Source organism: Petromyzon marinus, chromosome 68 (genome assembly GCF_048934315.1).
Source record: "Petromyzon marinus isolate PM22_M1 ecotype Great Lakes invasive population chromosome 68, UKy_Petmar_22M1.pri1.0, whole genome shotgun sequence".
NCBI classification, from domain to species: Eukaryota; Metazoa; Chordata; class Hyperoartia; order Petromyzontiformes; family Petromyzontidae; genus Petromyzon; species Petromyzon marinus.
The window spans coordinates 4,328,043-4,352,310 of NC_133734.1; the positions used below are offsets into that span (position 1 = coordinate 4,328,043).

At 52.1% G+C, this 24,268-nt stretch overlaps 1 protein-coding gene across 4 annotated transcripts in view; it reads left to right on the plus strand.

Moving 5' to 3' along the window:
* The first annotated feature begins 1,177 nt into the window (after positions 1-1,177).
* SYNPO (synaptopodin) overlaps positions 1,178-24,268 on the plus strand; it is a 33,824-nt gene continuing 10,733 nt past the window's right edge. Inside the window, exons 1-5 of one of the 4 annotated variants that reach the window (XM_076054795.1) lie at positions 1,178-1,328; positions 8,811-8,885; positions 17,311-17,387; positions 21,595-21,758; positions 22,672-22,944. In XM_076054795.1, the coding sequence (XP_075910910.1) occupies positions 21,602-21,758; positions 22,672-22,944 (430 nt within the window). In that variant the 5' untranslated portion in view covers positions 1,178-1,328; positions 8,811-8,885; positions 17,311-17,387; positions 21,595-21,601. Of the gene's footprint in view, positions 1,329-8,810; positions 8,886-17,113; positions 17,209-17,310; positions 17,388-21,594; positions 21,759-22,671; positions 22,945-24,268 lie in introns of all 4 variants that reach the window. The other 3 variants (XM_076054794.1, XM_076054793.1, XM_076054792.1) reach the window with 3 other exon arrangements.

Sequence of the window (24,268 nt, forward strand, 5' to 3'; positions counted from 1 at the left end):
TGCCTGGCAAGGCGATGTTGAACAATCCTTGCCAAGACCCTTTCCGGCACACTGAGGAGTGAGATGCCCCTGTAGTTGTTACAGTCTGTGCGGTTCCTGTAATTAAAGAGGGGGACCACCAGGGCATCCTTGCAATCCTGCGGAACCCGACTAGTGGTCCAGACTGTTGTTATGATGTCATATAGAGCAGTCTGTGCACAAATGCTACCCTCAGCATTTCGCTTGGGAGATCATCTCTGCCCGCTGCTTTTCCTGGTCTCAGACTCCGGATCGCCTTCAGTACTTCCTCAACAGATGGCACCTCAGCCAGCCACTCACAGGGGGTGACTTCCAATATTTGAGGCACCGCAGCCTCAGCAGGGTCATCCTCACTTTGTGCCACGATGTTTTCCTGGCTGAGGGATTTCCCTTCCCCAGGACCTCACAGAAATGCTCAGCAAAATCTGCAAACCTGTTCCTGCGGGTCGGAGATTGGATCACCGTTTTTTCCCATAATGATGGTAATAGGTGTGGCGCTGCAGGTTACTTTTTGATGGAGTTAAATAGAGATTTGTGATCGCGGGCCACTGAGGCAGACTCCATCTCCTCAGCAACCCGCGACCACCACCCATCCTTGCACACACAGACACACGCATGTGTTATTATTGACGATGTGGAAGAAGGCATCACACTCTAGCTCCGCCCCCTCTCACCCTAGCTCCTCCCCTTCTTTCCATAGCCACTCCTTCTCCACTGTAACGCCTCCCCTTATCTCTGCAGCTCCTCCCCCTCCCACTGAAGTTCCTCCCCTTTTCCCTGTAGCTCCTCCCCTCGAACTGAAGATCCTCTAATTCTCTCTGTAGCCCCCCCCCCGCCCACTGAAGCTCCTCCTTTTCTTACCAAAGCTCCTCCCCCTATTTGTAGCTCCTTCCACTTTCTCTGTAGCTCCTCCTCCAAACGTAGCGCCTCCCCTTTTCGGCTTAGCTCCTCGCTCTCACCTCAGCTCCTCCCCTTCTCACCGTAGCTCCCCCCTCTCTCTCTTGCTCCTCCTCCTCCTCTCTCTAGCTCCTCCCCCTCCCACCGTATCCCCTTCTCTGCGTAGCTCCTCCTTCTCACCCTAGGTCCTCCCCCTCGCATCTCAGCTCCTCCCCTTCTCAACGTAGCTCCTCCCCCTCTTAACATAGCTCCTCCCCCTCTATCTGTAGCTCCTCCCCCTCTCTCAACTCGGTGTTGCGCTCCGAGTTTCGGGATCTCACGGCTCCCCTCAAGAGGGGGGAGAGGGGGGTAGTGAGAAGGGGTAGAGAGAGAAGGGGGGGGGGGTAGTGAGAGTGAAGGATTTCCGCAGCGAGGTGAGTCTCACTCGCAGCTCTCCGCCCGAGTTACTCCGAGACACACACAGACACACAGACACACACAGACACAGACACACACAGACACACACAGACACACACACAGACACACAGACAGACACACAGACACACACATACAGAGACACACACGCAGACAAAGATCCCCCAGGTAGCCTCTAGCAGGGCTGTAGGGGGAAGTGCTGTCACACAGACAAAGGTCCCCCATGTAGCCTCTAGCAGGGCAAGTGCTGGTACACACACACAGACAAAAATGTATCTATGGGTGTCTCTATGGGTGTCTCTGTGGGTGTCTCTATGGGTGTCTCTGTGTGTCTCTGTGTGTCTCTATGGGTGTCTTTATGGGTGTCTCTATGGGTGTCTCTGTGTGTGTCTCTGTGTGTGTCTCTGTGTGTGTCTCTATGGGTGTCTCTGTGTGTGTCTCTGTGTGTGTCTCTATTGAGTGTCTCTGTGGGTGTCTCTGTGTGTGTCTCTGTGTGTGTCTATGTGGGTGTCTCTGTGGGTGTCTCTATGGGTGTCTCTGTGTGTGTCTCTATGGGTGTCTCTGTGGGTGTCTCTGTGGGTGTCTCCATGGGTGTCTCTGTGTGTCTCTATTTGTGTCTCTGTGTGTGTCTCTGTGGGTGTCTCTGTGGGTGTCTCTGTGGGTGTCTCTGTGTGTGTCTCTATGGGTGTCTCTGTGTGTGTCTCTGTGGGTGTCTCTATGGATGTCTCTATGTGTGTCTCTATGGGTGTCTCTTTGTGTCTCTGTGTGTGTCTCTATGAGTGTCTCTATGGATGTCTCTGTGGGTGTCTCTGTGTGTGTCTCTGTGTGTGTCTCTATGGGTGTTTCTGTGTGTGTCTCTACGGGTGTCTCTGTGGGTGTCTCTATCGGTGTCTCTGTGGGTGTCTCTATGGGTGTCTCTGTGTGTGTCTCTATGGGTGTCTCTGTGTGTGTCTCTGTGGGTGTCTCTATGGGTGTCTCTATGTGTGTCTCTGTAGGTGTCTCTATGGGTCTCTCTGTGGGTGTCTCCATGGGTGTCTCTGTGGGTGTCTCTGTGGGTGTCTCTATGGGTGTCTCACAGAGACCCACAGAGTGACACAGAGTGACACAGAGTCACACAGAGACATACAGAGACACACATATTTACACAGATACATACAGAGACACACAGAGACTCACAGAGACCCACAGAGTCACACTGACTCACAGAGACCCACAGAGACCCACAGAAACCCACAGAGACTCACAGAGACACACAGAGACTCACGGAAACCCACAGATACTCACAGAGACACACAGAGACCCACAGAGTCACACTGACTCACCGAAACACACAGAGACCGACAGAGACACACAGAGACCCACATAGTTCCGTAGAAAGAGGCTTGGCTTGGGTATGGTGTTCTGTGTGTGTGTGCGCATGTGTGTGGTGTTTGTTTTGGGGTGGATTGTTCGTCCCAAACTGATCTGTGCCCTGCTGGCTCGAGAATTATGACGAGCTGAAGGGCAACCGACCAAATTTCGCCTTACATGGCCATGTCAGGGAGAGACTCACAAAGTGTCGCTGGCCTTGTGGGGTGGTCCAGATGTGAGGCCAGAGAGGCCGGATCCTTGGGGATGTGGAGATTCCTGCACTGGGAGTGAAACCCCCCAAACCGCTCACATACTCACACAGACACTCACACACACAGACAGACACACAGACAGACATACAGACACACTGACACACAGACACTCACACAGACAGACACACAGACACACATACAGACACACAGACACTCACACAGACACACAGACACTCACACAGACACACAGACAATCACACAGACAGACACACAGACACTCATACAGACACTCACACACACAGACAGACACACAGACAGACACACAGACACTCACACAGACACTCACACAGACACACAGACACTCACACACAAAGACAGACACACATATACTCACGCACACAGACAGACGCACAGACAGACACACAGACACTCACACACACAGACACACATACAGACGCACAGACACACAGACACTCACACAGATACACAGACATTCACACAGACAGACACACAGACACTCACACAGACACACAGACACTCACACACAGACAGACACACATACAGACACACAGACACTCACACAGACACACAGACACTCACACAGACACACAGACACACACAAAGACAGACACACAGACACTCACGCACACAGACAGACACACAGACAGACACACAGACACTCACACACACAGACACACATATAGACGCACAGACACTCACACAGACACACAGACACTCACACAAACACACAGACACTCACACAGACAGACACACAGACACTCACCCACACAGACAGACACACAGACACTCACACAGACACACAGACACTCACACACACACTCACACAGACACACACACAGACACTCACACAGACACACAGACACTCACACACACTCACACAGACACACACAGACACTCACACAGACACACACACAGACACTCACACAGACACAGACACTCACACACGCAGACACTCACACACGCAGACAGACACTCAGACACTCACACAGACACTCACACACACACAGACACCCACACAGACACTTACACAGTCACACAGACACTTACACAGTCACACAGACAGACAACGATCCCCGAGTTAGCCTAAAAAGGAATGTAGGGGCAAGTGCTGTTACACACACAGACAAAGGGGCTACACGGGGGATCGTTGTCTGTGTATAGGTGCTGCTACTAACAGCACTTGCCCCTACAGCCTGCTAGAGGCTACCTGGGAGATCTTTGTCTTTGTCTGCGAGAGGAAGTGAGTGGAGAGGAACGGAGTTTGAGACGCTAGACTGTGATTGTGTGTCTGTGTGTCTGTGTGTGTCACTGTGTGTGTGTCTGTGTGTGTGTGTCTGTGTGTGTGTCTGTGTATGTCTGTGCGTGTGTGTCTATGTGTGTTTGTCTGTGTGTGTGTCTGTGTGTGTTTGTCTGTGTGTATGTCTGTGTGTGTGTCTGTGTGTGTCACTGTGTGTGTCTGTGTGTGTCTGTGTGTGTGTCTATATGTGTGTGTCTGTGTGTGTGTCTGTGTGTGTGTGTCTGTGTGTGTCTGTGTGTGTGTCTGTGTGTGTCTGTGTGTGTGTGTCTGTGTGTGTGTCTGTGTGTCCGGCAAAACAACCCCCTACCTCCTCGCAGTGCCGGATGGGCAATTCTGTAGTGGACAGTGCTGTGGGGGGAGGGCCAATTCCGATTGGCTCCTCCCCTCATGGCGTCTGTGACCACCACAGTGGCTAAACGGGGGCTCTGGACGGGTGCGAGGGGCTGGTAACCCCTCCACCTTCAAACATTTACCGCTAAACCACGACTGAAATATGTAACTAATAAGCTTGTGCCGGAGGCCCCGGGAGGACAGGCGTCTATGACGTCTCCTGGCCAAACCCTAATTGGCAGTGCCAGGACATTGAATCTCTACCCTCGGGGTACCTCCAAAAACAACGAAAAGCCACTTCGTGTGGCCACGTGGAATGTTCGAACGCTCACTGCGGAGGAGAGGCTGCCACTCCTTTGTTGGGAGCTGGACCGGTACCGCCTGGATCTCTGTGGCAATCAGGAGGTCCGGTGGACCGGTTCTGGCTCCTGCCACCATGAGGGGTGGACGGTCCTCTACTCGGGGCAACAGAATGCGAAAACAACAGGGTGTGGATCTTCTTTTGAAAAAAAGAATAAAGGGGCATGGGAGCGTGGCGGTGAGGTGTGGGAAGCTGTAAGCCCCAGGCTACTTTTGGCTCGCCTTCCCATCAACCGGAGGCGAGGAGTGGTGGTCGTGGTTACTTATGCCCCCACCAAAGACAAAAATCCGTCGAGGGATTCAGGCAAAGCCGATGAGTCAGATGCCTTCTATGACCTCCTGTCACAGGTGCTGGCTAAAGTGGCCCCTCGGGATAAAGTCATCTTGTTGGGTGACTTCAATGCCCGAGTTGGTCATGATGCTGGCACCTGGTCTGGAGTGATTGGAGGGCATGGGCCAGATCAGCTCAATAACAACGGTAGGAGGCTGCTAGATTTTTGTGCAGCCCATGGGCTTGTAATTACCAACATGCTGTTCCGGCATCGGCGCATCCACACAACATCATGGATGCATGCCGGGTCCAAGTAAGAACATCTGCTGAACTACATAGTGATGGACCAGTGGATGCGAGTCCATGTCCTTGACACCAGGACCTACCGTGGAGCTGATCTGCCCTCTGACCATCGACTAGTCATCTGTAAGATGCGCCTGCCATTCTTCCACTCCGGTGGTGGGTGTACACCCAGGACCCCATTCCAACCTAAAATGGCCTGGTCTCAGTTATCTGATGAAAGTTGCAAGCGAGAATTTCATCATCGCTTGCGGCTGGGGTTGGCATCGTCCCCGACTCCTCCTGATGTCGAGGGTAAATGGGCGAGGTTTAGGACTGTGACTCATGCAGCTGCAATGGCTGCTTTGGGTACGTGGTCCAGACCTCCCCAGAGACCCTGGCTGGCAGAGGAGGTGTTCAGGATGGTTGAGAAAAAGCGACAGGCCCACTGTCATCGGCTACAGAATCCCATGTCAGAGAATGAGGAGGCTTACCGCAGCCTTTGCTCAGAGGTTCGGAGAGCCGTGAGGCGCTGAAGGATCGGTGGTGGTCGCGGGTTGCTGAGGAGATGGAGTCTGCCTCAGTGGCCCGCGATCACAAATCTCTATTTAACTCCATCAAAAAGTAACCTGCAGCGCCACACCTATTACCATCATTATGGGAAAAAACGGTGATCCAATCTCCGACCCGCAGGAACAGGTTTGCAGATTTGCTGAGCATTTCTGTGAGGTCCTGGGGAAGGGAAATCCCTCAGCCAGGAAAACATCATGGCACAAAGTGAGGATGACCCTGCTGAGGCTGCGGTGCCTCAAATATTGGAAGTCACCCCCTGTGAGTGGCTGGCTGAGGTGCCATCTGTTGAGGAAGTACTGAAGGCGATCCGGAGTCTGAGACCAGGAAAGGCAGCGGGCAGAGATGATCTCCCAAGCGAAATGCTGAGGGTAGCATTTGTGCACAGACTGCTCTATATGACATCATAACAACAGTCTGGACTACTAGTCGGGTTCCGCAGGATTGGAAGGATGCCCTGGTGGTCCCCCTCTTTAATTACAGGAACCGCACAGACTGTAACAACTACAGGGGCATCTCACTCCTCAGTGTGCCGGAAAGGGTCCTGGCAAGGATTGTTCAACATCGCCTTGCCAGGCACGCTGAGGAGAGGCTTGCGGAGCCCCAATGTGGTTTCAGGAAAGGGCGGTCCTGCACGGATGCCATATATTCTGTCCGTCTGCTACAGCAGAGGTATAGGGAATTCCAAAAAGACCTACATCTCTGCTTTATTGACCTGGTCAAGGCCTATGATACCATCAGTAGGCCTGGGCTCTGGGTTGTTCTTCGTGCTTTTGGAGGCCCTGACCCCCTGCTCACGATCATTAAGGACCTTCATGATGGTGAGCGGGCCCGGGTAAAACTACGTGGCTGGGAGTCAGAGCCATTCCCTGTACACCTTGGGGTGTGACCACGTAGTTCGTGAAGCCTTCAGTAGCTGTACCGGAGGAATTTCCATCTGGTACAGATACAATGGGAGACTGATCGATGCCCGGGTGCGGTCAAGGGATGGCTCCCTATTGGTCAACCACGTTATGTATGCCGATGATCTGGTCATTGCTGCTCACTCAGCGGAGGAGTTGGAGATGCTGCTGCTGAACTTGGAGCTTGCCACCAAGAGGTGGGGCCTTACCATCAGCCCCACCAAAACTAAGCACCTGCCTGGGTATTTTGTACCATCGGACACTCCACCCCCACAACTCCCAATGGGTGATGGGGCAGTTGTGGAGAGAGTGGAGAGTCTCCCACACCTGGGCATTGTGCTCATGACCAGCTCCAGTTTAACAGCGGAGGTCTCACTCCGAATCAGTCGAGCGGCAATATCTTTTCATCGGTTGTGTAACGCTGTGTGGAAGCTGCCTGGTCTGTCGCTCCGCACGAAGCTTCAGGTTTTCTCGGACACGGTCATTCCCTCCCTTCTCTATGCTTTCGAAACGTGGACCCCCCTAATGGAGCACCTTCGCCGGTTAGAAACATTTAGGCTGGCCTGCCTACGATCCATCCTGGGTTTACCCAGGCTGGATTTTGTGAGGAGCTCACAAATCTTCGAAAGATCTTGGCAAGGTCCCATTGGTGAGCTCCTCCGGCAGGCAAGGCTGCGTTGGCTGGGTCATGTAGCCCACATGCCCAGCCACCGCATGCCCAAACAGCTTTTGTTCAGCCGGATCGAGGAGGCTAAATTGGCGCGGCACGGGCTAGAGAAGAGATGGAGTGATGTGGTACAGGAGGACGTGGAGCTGAGTGGACTTGCCGATGACTGGTACCAGCGGTGTCAAGATCGGCCTCTGTGGAGGAGGCTCGTGAAGGATGCTACTGGGCAGTTGGAGGCAGTCGCCCTCCAACAACAACGGAGGGCGGAGGAGCGACGCTCACAACAACGAGCGGAGCGCCGGGTGGCTAAAGCACAGCAGGGTGGCACAGTAGGGGGCACAGGTGGTGCATCAGCCAGTCATCTCAGTCAGTCGACCCGTGGCACCTGGGTCTGCCCAGTGACCTCCTGCCAGCGGGCGTTCGACACTTCACGTGGCCTCACGGTGCACATAGCCTGGCACAAGCGTCGTGGTGACGTCACCGCCACTTAGTGGCGAATGGCGGTTGTTGTCTATGTGTGTGTGTTTCTATGTGTGTGTGTGTCTGTGTGTGTCTATGTGTGTGTGTGTGTCTATGGGTGTGTCTATGTGTGTGTCTATGTGTGTGTGTGTCTATGTGTGTGTTTATGTGTGTGTCTATGTGTGTGTGTGTTTCTATGTGTGTGTCTATGTGTGTCTGTGTGTCTATGTGTGTGTGTCTATGTGTGTGTCTATGTGTGTGGGGAGCGATAGTGTAGTGGTTAGCGCGCTGCGCTATGAACCTGGCGACCCGGGTTCGATTCCCGCTCACGGGCAACACCAGTGACGATTATCTGAACCGGTCCCGGGCCTCCCCTAGGTCGACTCAGCCTCAAATGAGTACCTGGTTTGGTGTGTAAACATTGCCACTGGGGAGACAAAGGCGGTCGGGCGTGGTGCTGGCCACCCACCCCCTCGTGTACCGTTCCGGCCTTCATAGGTGCTCGCTAACAGCACTTGCCCCTACAGTCTGTTCAGGCTATACGGGGGATCTTTGTCTTTTTTTGTCTATGTGTGTGTGTCTATGTGTGTGTGTCTATGTGTGTGTCTATGTGTGTGTGTCTATGTGTGTGTGTCTATGTGTGTGTCTATGTGTCTGTGTGTCTATGTGTGTGTGTCTATATGTGTGTCTATGTGTGTGTCTATGTGTGTGTCTATATGTGTGTCTAGGTGTGTGTGTCTATGTACGTTTGTGCTGTGCTCAGGTGACATGTGAGCTCTGAGGTCCTGGAAAGGTCACAGGGCCAGGCCAGCTTCTAAATAGAGCCAGCGATAGAGAGGTATCTGTCTGTGTGTGTGTGTCTGTGTGTGTGTCTGTGTGTGTGTCTGTGTGTGTGTCTGTGTCTGTGTGTGTCTGTGTGTGTCTGTGTGTGTGTGTGTCTGTGTGTGTGTCTGTGTGTGTGTGTCTGTGTGTGTGTGTCTGTGTGTGTCTGTGTGTGTGTTTGTGTGTGTGTCTGTCTGTGTCTGTGTGTGTCTGTGTGTGTGTCTGTGTGTGTGTGTCTGTGTGTGTGTCTGTGTGTGTGTCTGTGTGTGTGTGTCTGTGTGTGTGTCTGTGTGTATGTGTGTGTGTCTGTGTGTGTGTCTGTGTCTGTGTGTGTGTCTGTGTGTGTGTCTGTGTGTGTGTCTGTGTGTCTGTGTGTGTGTGTCTGTGTGTGTGTCTGTGTGTGTGTCTGTGTGTGTGTCTGTGTTTGTGTCTGTGTGTGTGTCTGTGTGTGTCTGTCTGTCTGTCTGTGTGTGTCTGTGTGTGTCTGTGTGTGTGTCTGTGTGTGTGTGTTTGTGTTTGTGTGTGTGTCTATCTGTGTGTGTGTGTGTCTGTGTGTGTGTCTGTGTCTGTGTGTGTGTCTGTGTGTGTGTCTGTGTGTGTGTCTGTGTGTGTGTCTGTGTGTGTGTCTGTGTGTGTCTGTGTGTGTGTCTGTGTGTGTGTCTCTGTGTGTGTCTGTGTGTGTGTGTCTGTGTTTGTGTCTGTGTATGTGTCTGTGTGTGTCTGTCTGTCTGTGTGTGTCTGTGTGTCTGTGTGTGTGTGTCTGTGTGTGTGTCTGTGTCTGCAAAACAACCTCCTACCTCCTCGCGGTGCCGGACGGGCAACTCTGACGTGGACAGTGCTGTGGGGGGAGATCCAATTTTGATTGGCTCCTCCCCTCATGGCATATGTGTCCACCACAGGGGCTAAACGGGGGCTCTGGACGGGTGCGAGGGGCTGGTAACCCCTCCACCTTCAATTAATTACCACGAAACCACGAATTAAACTGAAATATGTAACTAATAAGCTTGTGCCGGAGGCCCCGGGGGGCCAGGCGTCTATGACGTCTCCTGGCCAAACCCCAATTGGCGGAGCCAGGAGATTGAATACCTACCCTCGGGGCTACTCCAGAAACAACGAAAAGCCACTACGGGTGGCCACGTGGAATGTTCGAACGCTCACTGCAGAGGAGAGGCTGCCACTCCTCTGTCGGGAGCTGGACCGGTACCGCCTGGATCTATGCGGCATTCAGGAGGTCCGGTGGACCGGCTCTGGCTCCTGCCACCATGAGGGGTGGACAGTCCTCTACTCGGGGCAGCAGACTGCCAAACAACAGGGTGTGGGTCTTCTTTTGAACAAAAGAATGAAGGGGGCGTGGGAGCGTGGCGGTGAGGTGTGGGAAGCTGTAAGCCCCAGGCTACTTTGGGCTCGCCTTCCCATCAACCGGAGGCGAGGAATGGTGGTCGTGGTTACTTATGCCTCCACCGAAGATGAACATCCGTGGAGGGATGCAGGCAAAGCCGATGAGTCAGATGCCTTCTATGACCTCCTGTCACAGGTGCTGGCTAAAGTGGCCCCTCGGGATAGAGTCATCATGTTGGGTGACTTCAATGCCCGAGTTGGTCATGATACTGGCACCTGGTCTGGAGTGATTGGAGGGCATGGGCCAGATCAGCTCAATAACAACGGTAGGAGGCTGCTAGATTTTTGTGCAGCCCATGGGCTTGTAATTACCAACATGCTGTTCCAGCATCGGCGCATCCACACAACATCATGGATGCATGCCGGGTCCAAGCAAGAACATCTGCTGGACTACATAGTGACGGACCAGCGAATGCGAGCCCATGTCCTTGACACCAGGACCTACCGTGGAGCTGATCTGCCCTCTGACCATCGACTAGTCATCTGTAAGATGCGCATGCCATTCTTCCACTCCGGTGGTGGGTGTACACCCAGGACCCCATTCCAACATAAAGTGGCCTGGTCTCAGTTATCTGATGAAAGTTGCAAGCGAGAATTTCATCATTGCTTGCGGCTGGGATTGGCATCGTCCCCGACTCCTCCTGATGTCGAGGGTAAATGGGCGAGGTTTAGGACTGTGACTCATGCAGCTGCAATGGCTGCTTTGGGTACGCGGTCCAGACCTCCCCAGAGACCCCGGCTGACAGAGGAGGTGTTCAGGATGGTTGAGAAAAAGCGACAGGCCCACTGTCATCGGCTACAGAATCCCACGTCAGAGAATGAGGAGGCTTACCGCAGCCTTCGCTCGGAAGTTCGGAGAGCCGTGAGGTGCTGCAAGGATGGGTGGTGGTCGCGGGTTGCTGAGGAGATGGAGTCTGCCTCAGTGGCCCGTGATCACAAATCTCTATTTAACTCCATCAAAAAAGTAACCTGCAGCGCCACACCTATTACCATCATTAGGGGAAAAAACGGTGATCCAATCTCCGACCCCCAGGAACAGGTTCGCAGATTTCCTGAGCATTTCTGTGAGGTCCTGGGGGAGGGAAAATCCCTCAGCCAGGAAAACATTGTGGCACAAAGTGAGGATGACCCTGCTGAGGCTGCGGTGCCTCAAATATTGGAAGAAGTCACCCCCTGTGAGTGGCTGGCTGAGGTGCCATCTGCTGAGGAAGTATTGAAGGCGATCCGGAGTCTGAGACCAGGAAAGGCAGCGGGCAGAGATGATCTCCCAAGCGAAATGCTGAGGGAGGGTGGCGTTTGTGCACAGACTGCCCTATATGACATCATAACAACAGTCTGGACCACTGGACAGGTTCCGCAGGATTGGAAGGATGCCCTGGTGGTCCGCCTTTTTAAGAAGGGGGACCGCACAGACTGTAACAACTACAGGGGCATCTCACTCCTCAGTGTGCCGGGAAAGGTCCTGGCAAGGATTATTCAGCATCGCCTTGCCAGGCATGCTGAGGAGAGGCTTGCGGAGCCCCAATGCGGTTTCAGGAAAGGGCGGTCCTGCACAGATGCCATATTTTCTGTCCGTCTGCTACAGCAGATGTGTAGGGAATTCCAACAAGACCTACATCTCTGCTTTATTGACCTGGTCAAGGCCTATGATACCATCAGTAGGCCTGGGCTCTGGGTCGTTCTTCGTGCTTTTGGAGTACCTGACCCTCTGCTCACGATCATTAAGGACCTTCATGATGGTGAGCGGGCCCGGGTAAAACTACGTGGCCGGGAGTCAGAGCCATTCCCTGTACACCTTGGGGTGCGACAGGGATGTCCTCTGGCTCCCACATTATTTAACATCTATTTTGACCACGTAGTTTGTGAAGCCTTCAATAGCTGTACCGGGGGAATCTCCATATGGTACAGATATAATGGGAGGCTAATCGATGCCCGGGTGCGGTCAAGGGATGGCTCCCTATTGCTCAACCACGTTATGTATGCTGATGATTTGGTAATAGCTGCTCAGTCAGAGGAAGAGTTGGAGACGCTGCTGCTGAGACTGGAGCGTGCCACTAAGAGGTGGGGCCTTACCATCAGCCCCACCAAAACTAAGCACCTGCCGGGGTATTTTGTACCATCGGACACTCCACCCCCACAACTCCCAATCGGTGATGGGGCAGTTGTGGAGAGAGTGGAGAGTTTCCCATACCTGGGCAGTGTGCTTATGACTGGCTCCAGTTTAACAGCAGAGGTCTCACTCCGAATCAGTCGAGCGGCAATATCTTTTCATCGGTTGCGTAACGCTGTGTGGAAGCTACCTGGTTTGTCGCTCCGCACTAAGCTTCAGGTCTTCTCGGCCACGGTCATTCCCTCCCTTCTCTACGCTTGCGAAACGTGGACCCCCCTAATGGAACATCTTCGCCGGTTAGAAACATTTAGGCTGGCCTGCCTACGATCCATCCTGGGTTTAACTAGACTGGATTGTGTGAGGAGCTCACAAATCCTTGAAAGATCTGGGCAGGGTCCCATCGGTGAGGTCCTCCGGCAGGCAAGGCTGCGATGGCTGGGTCATGTAGCCCGCATGCCCAGCCACCGCATGCCGAAACAGCTTTTGTTTGGCCGGATTGAGGGGGCTAAGCGGGCGCGGCACGGGCTAGAGAAGAGATGGAGTGATGTGGTACAGGAGGACGTGGAGCTGAGTGGACTTGCCGATGACTGGTACCAGCGGTGTCAAGATCGGCCTCTGTGGAGGAGGCTCGTGAAGGATGCTACTGGGCAGTTGGAGGCAGTCGCCCTCCAACAACAACGGAGGGCGGAGGAGCGACGCTCAGAACAACGAGCGGAGCGCCGGGTGGCTAAAGCACAGCAGGTTTTGCACAGTAGGGGGCACAGGTGGTGCATCAGCCAGTCATCTCAGTCAGTCGACCCGTGGCACCTGGGTCTGCCCAGTGACCTCCTGCCAGCGGGCGTTCGACACTTCACGTGGCCTCACGGTGCACATAGCCTGGCACAATCGTCGTGGTGACGTCACCGCCACTTAGTGGCAAATGGCGGTTGTTGTTGTCTGTGTGTGTGTGTCTGTGTGTGTGTCTGTGTGTGTGTCTGTGTGTGTCTGTGTGTGTCTGTGTGTGTCTGTGTCTGTGTGTGTCTGTGTGTGTGTCTGTGTGTGTGTCTGTGTGTGTGTGTCTGTGTGTGTGTCTGTGTGTGTGTCTGTGTTTGTGTCTGTGTGTGTGTGTGTCTGTCTGTGTGTGTCTGTGTGTGTGTCTGTGTGTGTGTGTTTGTGTTTGTGTGTGTGTCTATCTGTGTGTGTGTCTGTCTGTGTGTGTGTCTATCTGTGTGTGTGTCTATGTGTGTGTGTCTATGTGTGTGTGTCTGTCTGTGTGTGTGTGTGTGTCTGTGTGTGTCTGTGTGTGTGTGAGAGTATCTGTGTGTGTGTCTGTGTGTGTGTATCTGTGTGTGTGTGGACCACTGGACGGGTTCCGCAGGATAGGAAGGATGCCCTGGTGGTCCCCCATTTTAAGAAGGGTGACCGCACAGTCTTAACAACTACAGGGGCGTCTCACTCCTCAGTGTGCCGGGAAAGGTTCTGGCAAGGATTATTCAACTTCGCCTTGCCAGGCACGCTGAGGAGAGGCTTGCGGAGCCCCAATGCGGTTTCAGGAAAGGGCGGTCCTGCACAGATGCCATATTTTCTGTCCGTCTGCTACAGCAGAGGTGTAGGGAATTCCAACAAGACCTATATCTCTGCTTTATTGACCTGGTCAAGGCCTATGATACCATCAGTAGGCCTGGGCTCTGGGTTGTTCTTCGTTCTTTTGGAGTACCTGACCCTCTGCTCACAATCATTAAGGACCTTCATGATGGTGAGCGGGCCCGGGTAAAACTACGTGGCCGAGAGTCAGAGTCATTCCCTGTTAACCTTGGGGTGCGACAGGGATGTCCTCTGGCTCCCACATTATTTAACATCTATTTTCACCACGTAGTTCGTGAAGCCTTCAATAGCTGTACCGGGGGAATCTCCATATGGTACAGATATAATGGGAGGCTGAGACTGGAGCGTGCCACTAAGAGGTGGGGCCTTACCATCAGCCCCACCAAAACTAAGCACCTGCCTGGGTATTTTGTACCATCGGATACTCCACCCCCACAACTCCCAATCGGTGATGGGGCAGTTGTGGAGAGAGTGGAGAGTTTCCCATACCTGGGCAGTGTGCTTATGACTGGCTCCAGTTTAACAGCAGAGGTCTCACTCCGAATCAGTCAAGCGGCAATTTATTTTCATCAGTTGCTTAACGCTGTGTGGAAGCTACCTGGTCTGTCGCTCCACACTAAGCTTCAGGTCTTCTCGGCCACGGTCATTCCCTCCCTTCTCTATGCTTGCGAAACGTGGACCCCCCTAATGGAACATCTTCGCCGGTTAGAAACATTTAGGCTGGCCTGCCTACGATCCATCCTGGGTTTAACCAGACTGGATTGTGTGAGGAGCTCACAAATCCTTGAAAGATCTGGGCAAGGTCCCATCGGTGAGCTCCTCCGGCGGGCAAGGCTGCGATGGCTGGGTCATATAGCCCGCATGCCCAGCCACCGCATGCCGAAACAGCTTTTGTTCGGCCGGATTGAGGGGGCTAAGCGGGCGCGGCATGGGCTAGAGAAGAGATGGAGTGATGTGGTACAGGAGGACGTGGAGCTGAGTGGACTTGCCGATGACTGGTACCAGCGGTGTCAAGATCGGCCTCTGTGGAGGAGGCTCGTGAAGGATGCTACTGGGCAGTTGGAGGTAGTCGCCCTCCAACAACAACGGTGGGCGGAGGAGCGACGCTCAGAACAACGAGCGGAGTGCCGGGTGGCTAAAGCACAGCAGATTGGCACAGTAGGGGGCACAGGTGGTGCATCAGCCAGTCATCTCAGTCAGTCGACCCGTCGCACCTGGGTCTGCCCCGTGACCTCCTGCCAACGGGCGTTCGACACTTCACGTGGCCTCAGGGTGCACATAGCCTGGCACAAGCGCCGCGGTGACGTCACCTCCACTTAGTGGCGAATGGCGGTTGTTGTTGTGTGTGGGGAGCGGTAGTGTAGCGGTTAGCGTGCTGCGCTATGAACCTGGCGACCCGGGTTCGATTCCCGCGCACGGTGACGATTATTTCAACCGGTCCCGGGCCTCCTCCACGTCGACTCAGCCTCAAATGAGTACCTGGTGCGGTGTGTGAACATTGCCACTAGGGAGACAAAGGCGGTCGGGCGTGGTGCTGGCCACCCACCTCCGTGTGTGCCGTTCCGGCCTTCATAGGTGCTCGCTAACAGCACTTGCCCCTACAGTCTGTTAAGGCTATATGGGTGATCTTTGTCTGTGTGTGTAGTGTGTAGTGGTAGTGTAGTAGTTGTTAGCCCTACGCTGCGCTACGAACCTGGCGACCCGGGTTCGATTCCCGCTCACAGCCACCACCGCACAGTGACGACTATCTGACTCAGCCTGAAATGAGTACTTGGTGCAGTGTGTAGTAAACATTGCCACTAGGGAGACAAAGGCGGCCAGGCGTGGTAGTGCTGGTGCCACAGTACCGGTAGCCTTCATAGGTAGCTGCTCTCTAACAGCACTTGCCCCTACAGCCTGCTCGAGGCTACCTGGGGGATCTTTGTATGTGTGTGTAACAGCACTTGCCCATACAGCCTGTTAGAGGCTACCTGGGGGATCTTTGTCTGTGTCTGTGTAACAGCACTTGCCCCTAGAGGCTTGCCCATAGAGGCTACCTGGGGCAGCTTTTTCTGTGTGTGTAGCAGCACTTGCCCCGACAGCCCTGCTTGAGGCTACCTGGAGGATCTTTGTCCGTGTATGTGTAACTGCACTTGCCCCTTCAGTGCTGTTAGAGGCTACCTGGGGCAGCTTTGTCTGTGTGTGTGCGTGTGTAACAGCACTTGCCCCGACAGCCTGTTAGAGGTTACCTGGGGGATATTTGTCTTGTGTCTGTGTGATAGCAAAGGAAGACACTGCCCGACAGAATTGGTGATGAAGTCCCTCCATGTTATTCAGCGGTTTTATTATTTTGCTTGATTCGTGTTGGCCGTGGCCAAATCTTGTAATCGTGTGAAGTCCGTCCACTTCCCGTTGTCCAATCAATACCACATTTCTCACGCGTGTTGCGGTGCACCTCACGACACAGAGGCAGGTCTTGGTCGGGGCTTACGCCGAACAAGAACCCCCTAAAAACCCTATTATTATATTTTGGTACTCGCAAAGGAGGTCTAATGATGTAGATGCTCACCCCGAGCCCTAGTTACTTTGATAGTGGCATTGTCTTAGAGCTGTGTAACGCCTTCTGGCGTCATCTGGTCGAGCACCAATTGGGTTGAGGCTCAAAAGAAAGCCGTCCCTTGGTGTGGACCAATCAGTATCAAGGACAATGCATCATATATTATCATAGTGTTTGTGTGTGTGTTGTTTGCATTTTGACTGCAGGTATTGTGATTAATGCAGTAAACATGAATCCTTGTAAAAAGGTTTCAGTTTTGTTGCCAGAAAAAAGGGGAAAAAAACCCCTATTATTAAGAACCCCCTAGCCTATAACTCCCCAGGGGTCAGGGTACTGACAATCCCACAACCCCGGCTAAGTCGGCTCTCGTCCCTGCACTGGCCTGAGGCTTAACCAACTTCACCCGGCCGGGTGGAGCGGCCTCACCTTAGCCCCGTGTGAGGATCACCTACCCCCGGGTCCCAGCTCGTACCCCTCGACGACCCCGGTTACGTCCTGGGTCTCCCTTTAAATACCCCCCCGGGGGTCATGACGTCACCGTGACGTCACCACGCCGTCACCGTGACGTCACCACGCCGTCACCGTGACGTCACCACCACCCCCCCCTTCCCCCAAGGTCCGCCTGACGCCACGTTCTGCGACGCTACTCTCTCCAAGGGCGGGCGTGACGTGACGTCACCCACTACCTTTCGACACACGTACTCAGATCCGGTTGCAATGCATGCATCAATTAATCGATGAATTCGCTACTTTAAAGCCATTCACGTTTTTGTATGGACGTCTTGTTATTCATGTATATTTATTTGGGTGCAGGTCAAAAACGCCGCGGGTGGAGGTCCCTAAACTGTGGAATCGGCTCGCGTAAGAAGCAGGCGCCGAGTGTCTCGACGGTGAGTTAAACGAAGCAAAATTTGTATTTAAAGCTTTCGTGACTGCAGGGATTCATATTCTTGGTTCTTTCGGTAAAGTCACCACCACGTGGATGGGGAAACAATAAAATAATACGAATGGTATTGTTTTATATTTTTATTATTTTGTTGTTTCACTTCTACGTGGTGGTGACTTTACCAAAAGAACCAAGAATAATAATTGTATTGTTTTATATTTTTATTATTTTGTTGTTTCCCTTCTACGTGATGACTTTACCCAAAGACCCAAGAATAATAATTGTATTGTTTTATATTTTTATTATTTTGTTGTTTCCCTTCTACGTGATGACTTTACCCAAAGAACCAAGAATATTAAGCGAAGCTGTTGACGAAAGCGCTGTTTTGTAAACGAAACTTTTTTGTTCAAGGAGTTTGCCCTCGCACTCTGCTTCATTCAATCGCGTCGTCTTCTTGCGTTTTTTTTGCCTTCGTTTGCTTTCATGACCCCGCTTTTCCTCGTTTAAAAATCGAAGATGTAACGCGGTTTGTGCCCGTGTGACGTGAATCCATTATGCTTTGCCTCTTTCGGTGAAGTCCACGTGGATGTTACAAGTCACGTTTCGGCCACAACACAAGTAGCCTTCCTCAGGTGAAGAAGCAGGACTGTCGGAGCGCTGTCTTTCCGACAGTTCTATTTCTTCACCTGAGGAAGGCTACTTGTGTTGTGGCTGAAACGTCGTGAGAATTTTATTTTATTCCGTTTTATTTTTCTTCTTTGCTTCTTTCGGTAAAGTCACGTAGAATGAGAATAAAATAATAAATTGATAAAATAAAATAACACAATAATATTCTCATTCTACGTGACTTTACCGAAAGAACCAAAGAAGATGAATCCTTGCAGTCACGAAAGCTTTAAATCGTTTTATTTTTATTCTTTATAATTTCCATTCCACGTGGTGGTGACTTTACCGAAAGAGCCAAGAAGATGAATCCCTGCACTCACGAAAGCTTTAAATCGAAATTTCGTGGCATTGTTCATGATGAAGTTCGTCAACTCCTCGGTATCCTTGGTACCGTCATACCCCCCATATCCAAAAGTAAGAATCGTGGGGGGGGGAGAAATGAAGATTGAATTTCATTTTTTTTTCTGCCTGAAGGTGACCGCTTATGTTTGCGATCGAAATGTCGTGATGTTTATTTTTACTCATTTATTTTTCCCACCAACGTGGACTTTACCGAAAGAACCAAAGCGTAATGGATTCCTGCCCGTCACGAAAGCTTCCAATCACAGATCGAACTTCAGTGGAATGTTTCGTGGCAGCCTACAGAGAGAGTCTGGGCTTTCGCAGCGTGCGTATTGAAGTGGGCCGCTGGTTCCGAGCTCGCCGCAGAATACGCATTCCGGATTTGCGTCCTGTGAAAAGTGCCAGCGATGTGTTCGTGGCCACGGCCCCATGGGCAATGCTCCAGCTCGGATCGCCGTGGCGCTTGTACGATGGATTTGAGTAAAAACAGCTCCCAATGGGGCCTCAAGCGACCACCGCAGGGCCATCGTGTCCCTTCAAGCACAAGCCTATTGCGTGACGTTATCATTTGTCGATGGTGGAAATCGACCATTTGGGCGTGCAGCTTTTTCCGGGGCTACATCTGAGAGGCACCCCTCCTGGGTCATTCCCCGATGTGTGCCCGCAGTGCTGCTGTGAAGAAGAGAGTTGAGTGCGCTTCCTTTGCCGAGACAACAGTCAGCTTTGGTGGCGCTGGGCCACTGCCGGCTGACTCGGTCAGCAACACCACAGCAGGCGCGCTCACACTTCATTGACAACTTTCGCTTTAAAGCTTTCGTGACTGCAGGGATTCATATTCTTGGTTCTTTCGTAAAGTTACCACCACGTAGAAGGGAAACAATAAAATAATAAAAATATAAAACAATACAATTATTATTCTTGGTTCTTTCGGTAAAGTCACCACGTAGAAGGGAAACAATAAAATAACGTTAAGGGGAAGAAAAAAAACGCCACTTTTTTCAAATGTTTCTTGCTGTGGTTTTCACACCTGATTACGATTTGCTGCTTGGTGTTGCAGTCGAAACGTTAGTGAGAATTTTACTGTTTTATATTTTTATTGTTTTATGTTCTCGTTATTTTATTGTTTCCCTCCTACGTGGTGACTTTACCCAAAGAACCGATAATATTTCATTCGCATCTCTTCGGTTCTTTCACTCATATTAGTTTTTTTCTTGCCTGTGGTTTTCCCACCTGATGACGATTTGCTGCTTGGTGTTGCGATCGAAACGTCGTCGCGATCTATGAATTTTTCCCACCTACGTGGACTTTACCGGAAGAGCCACAGAGTTTGTGGATTCCTGCAGTCACGAAAGCTTCGAATCCAATTAGTAATTGTGGAATCAACTACCGAATGAAAGTGGGAGATTGCACGGAGAACGAAGGCCACCGATACACCGCAGAAAGAGAGTGCAAAGCCGTGCCCTGAACAGCGAAGATGACGGAACAACGGCAGACGGAAAGGAATAAGAAGTCTAAATAAACAAACAAACTTGACCACAAATGTGTACGAAGAAAGACACTAACTTATTCATATTCTTGGTTCTTTCGGTAAAGTCACCACCACGTAAGAAGGGAAACAATAAAATAATAAAATAAAACAATAAAATTATCACGACGTTTCGACTGCAACACAAGCAATCATCATCAGGTGTGGAAACCACAGGAATAATTATTTTTTAAAAGTGGCGTATTTTTTCTTCAAATTCTCTTGCTGTGGTTTTCACACCTGACGATGATTGCTTTGTGTTGCAGTCGAAACGTCGTGAGAATTTTATTGTTTTATATATTTTTATTGCTTTATTGTTTCCCTTCTACGCGGTGGTGACCTTACCGAAAGAACCACGAATATGAATCCCTGCAGTAACGAAAGCTTTAAATCAAAATTTAAGACACTAACTTCGTAAACCCTCCGTTGCCAGTAAATACACGGTGTTTAAACAGATGGACCCTATTTCAAAGCAGTATATTTCACGATTTACAACATGTTACAATGACACAAAAAAGTTACAAACGCTTTAATGAGTTATATTCTTAGCTCTTTCGGTAAAGTAACGTGGAAGGGAAACAATAAAAGAATAAAATATATAAAACAATAAAAAAATGAGTTATCAAGTTTTACTGACCATTTTATAAATGCTCTGCGTGCCCTCCACCTGCTGTACGGACAACATCGAGACGATAGTTGAATTCGTCCCAAACGCCTCTCAAAGCGAAGTCTTCTCTTCCGCCGAAGTCACCGCTGCCGTGATTCTGTTTTTGAGGTCATCCCGATTAGTCACTAACGGTGGCACAAAAACACCACCGTCTTTGACGCATCCCCACGAGAAAAAGTCGCAGGGTGTGGTGGTGTCTGGTGGTGATCTTGGGGGCCAAGAGTGCAGCGCCAAGTCTTGGGGTCGCGTGCGACCAGTCCAACGTTGAGGCGGTGTTGTCTGGCGAATGACTGAGCCTAGGGGCTGTTTGTGCACTGGGGGAGGCATCTCGCGGTAATCACTTGAAACTCTATGCCCCGCCCACTGTATGCCCGGGCCTCTCTATGCCCCTCCCTCCCTATGCCCCCCCCTCCCTATGCCCCGCCCTCCCTATGCCCCGCCCTCCCTATGCCCCGCCCTCCCTATGCACTGCCCTCCCTATGCCCCGCCCTCTCTATGCCCCGCCCTCTCTATGCCCCGCCCTCTCTATGCCCCGCCCTCTCAATGCCCCCCGCCCTTTATATGCCCCGCCCTCTCTATGCCCCGCCCTCTCTATGCCCCCTGCCCTCTCTATGCCCCGCCCTCTCTATGCCCCCCGCCCTCTCTATGCCCCGCCCTCTCTATGCCCCGCCCTCTCAATGCCCCGCCTCTCTATGCCCCGCCCTCCCTATGCCCCGCCCTTTCAAGTGGTAAGAGTTTCATTCATGGGCGGTTCGTGGTTGCAGAGATGTAGCGATTAAAAATCGGGTCCATAATTTTCAAACACCCTGTATAAGAATAGGTTTTTCTTCCTTTTGTCTGGCAACACAACAGCCGTGTTAAGACGTTAAAATGCCCCAAGCTGGAACCTTTTACAAGGAATCATGTCTGCATTGACCTCCGGTCTAACCTCTGGTCTAAAAGTTGTAGACGTAAGGCCTGGAGCTCTGTGTGAATCCACGTCTCTCTCCCTCCCCTCCCCTCCCTCCCCAGAGTGGCGATGTCCGCCCTGCCTGACGCTTGCGGCCGAGGGGCGGAGCTCTTCGCCCGGCGACGTCAGAGGCTCGACGCTCACGAAGCAGCGCAGGAGCAGCAGCAGCAGCAGGAGCAGCTGGAGCGACGGCAGCTACCGCCGGAGCAGCAAGGGCAGTTGCTAGGTCAGCTACCGCAGGGGCAGCAGGAGCTAGGGTAGCTACCGTAGGGGCAGCAGGAGCTAGGGTAGCTAGGGGCAGCAGGAGCTAGGGTAGCTACTGTAGGGGCAGGAGGAGCTAGGGGCAGCAGGAGCTAGGGTAGCTACAGCAGGGGCAGCAGGAGCTAGGGTAGCTACTGTAGGGGCAGCAGGAGCTAGGGTAGCTACAGCAGGGGCAGCAGGAGCTAGGGTAGCTAGGGGCAGCAGGAGCTAGGGTAGCTAGGGGCAGCAGGAGCTAGAGTAGCTAGGGGCAGCAGGAGCTAGGGCAGCTAGGGGCAACAGGAGCTAGGGTAGCTAGGGGCAGCAGGTGCTAGGGTAGCTAGGGGCAGCAGGTGCTAGGGTAGCTAGGGGCAGCAGGAGCTAGGGTAGCTAGGGGCAGCAGGTGCTAGGGTAGCTAGGGGCAGCAGGAGCTAGGGTAGCTAGGGGCAGCAGGTGCTAGGGTAGCTAGGGGCAGCAGGAGCTAGGGTAGCTAGGGGCAGCAGGTGCTAGGGTAGCTACTGCAGGGGCAGCAGCTGGGGCAGCAGCAGCAGGAGGGGCAGTGGGGTTCCCGAGGCCACTTGGCACCAGGTGAGAGGGGTGGGTCGGCCACGGTGTCCGACATTTCAGCTTCGCGCCTTGGGGAGAGGGGGTGGGGGAGCTCCTCAGGGGGCCCTTTGAGTGGAACTGCCCCCACCCATAACCAGCCCCCCCCCCTATCCCTCATCCCCCCTCCCCACTCCCCCCCTCCCCCTCCTCCCCCATCCCCTCATCCCCCCTCCCCCTTGCCCCCTCCCCCTTCCCCCCTCCCGCCTCGTCTCCCCGAATCCCTCCCCCCATCCCCCCTCCATTCTCCTCCCTCCTCCCCTCTCCCCCCTCATCTCCCCCCCCCCCACACCTCACAGACCACGCCCCCCTTCCACCACCACCGTCCAATCGCGGCGCGGCCCGCCCCTTCGCGCCTCCGCCTGCCGCGGCGGCCGCCGCCCAATGGCAGGAGGCGCCCCGGGCGGGGGCGTGGCCCGGCGGCCCTGCCCACGGTGGGGCGTGGCCCACGGCTGAGGCCACGCCCACTGCGAGAACAGACACTGCGGGAGGACACCGCACGGGAATCCTGGACGAGATGGCGACCAAACAGCGGCTGGGAGCCTCCACAAGGCCCATGTTCACCTTCAGAGGTGTGTAGTGTGTAGTGTGCGTGTAGTGTGTGTCTGTGTGTCATGTGTGTGTGTCTGTGCGTGTAGTGTGTGTGTCTGTGTATGTAGTGTGTGTGTGTCTGTGTGTGTAGTGTGTAGTGTGTGTGTCTATGTGTGTAGTGTGTGTGTAGTGTGTCTGTGTGTGTAGTGTGTGTGTGTCTGTGTGTGTGTGTAGTGTGTATGTTTGTGTAGTATGTGTGTAGTGTGTGTGTAGAGTGTGAGTCTGTGTGTTTGTCTGTGTGTCTGTGTGTGTAGTGTGTGTCTGTGTGTGTGTCTGTGTGTCTGTGTGTGTGTGTAGTGTGTCTGTGTGTGTAGTATGTGTAGTGTGTTTGTGTGTGTAGTGTGTGTCTGTGTGTGTGGTGTGTGTGTAGTGTGTTTGTGTGTGTGTCTGTGTGTAGTGTGTGTGTGTATGTGTGTGTAGTGTGTCTGAGTGTGTGTGTCTGTGTGTGTGTGCGTGCTATTCACTACTATACATGACACTACTATACACTACACTACTATACACTACACTACCATACACTATACCACTATACACTACTTTAATTTACACTACTCTAATATACACTACACACTCCTACACTATACACTACTATACACTACACTACTATACACTATACTACTATACACTACTATACACTACACTACCATACACTACACTACTACACATTATACACTATGCTAATATACATTACACTACTATACACTACTACACTATACACTACTATACACTACCATACACTACACTACCATTAACTACACTACTATTCACTACACTACTATACAGTACACTATACATTACACTGTACACTATACACTACATTATACACTACTACACTATACACTACTACATTACACTATACACTACTACACTACACTACTACACTATACACTACTACACTACACTATACACTACTATACTACACTGTACACTACAATATAAACTACTACACTAAACTATACACTACTACACTATACACTACTACACAATACACTACTAAACTATACACTACTACACTACACTATACACTACTACACTATACACTACACTATACAGTACTACACTACTACACTACATTACTACACTACACCATACATTACACTACTAGACTACACTATACGCTATACACTACTACACTATGCACTACACTTTACACTACACTATACACTACTACACTATACATTGCTACACTATACACTACACTATACACTACTACACTATACACTACACTACTACACTACACTATGCACTATTACACTATACGCTACTACACTATACACTACACTACTTCACTATACACTACACTAT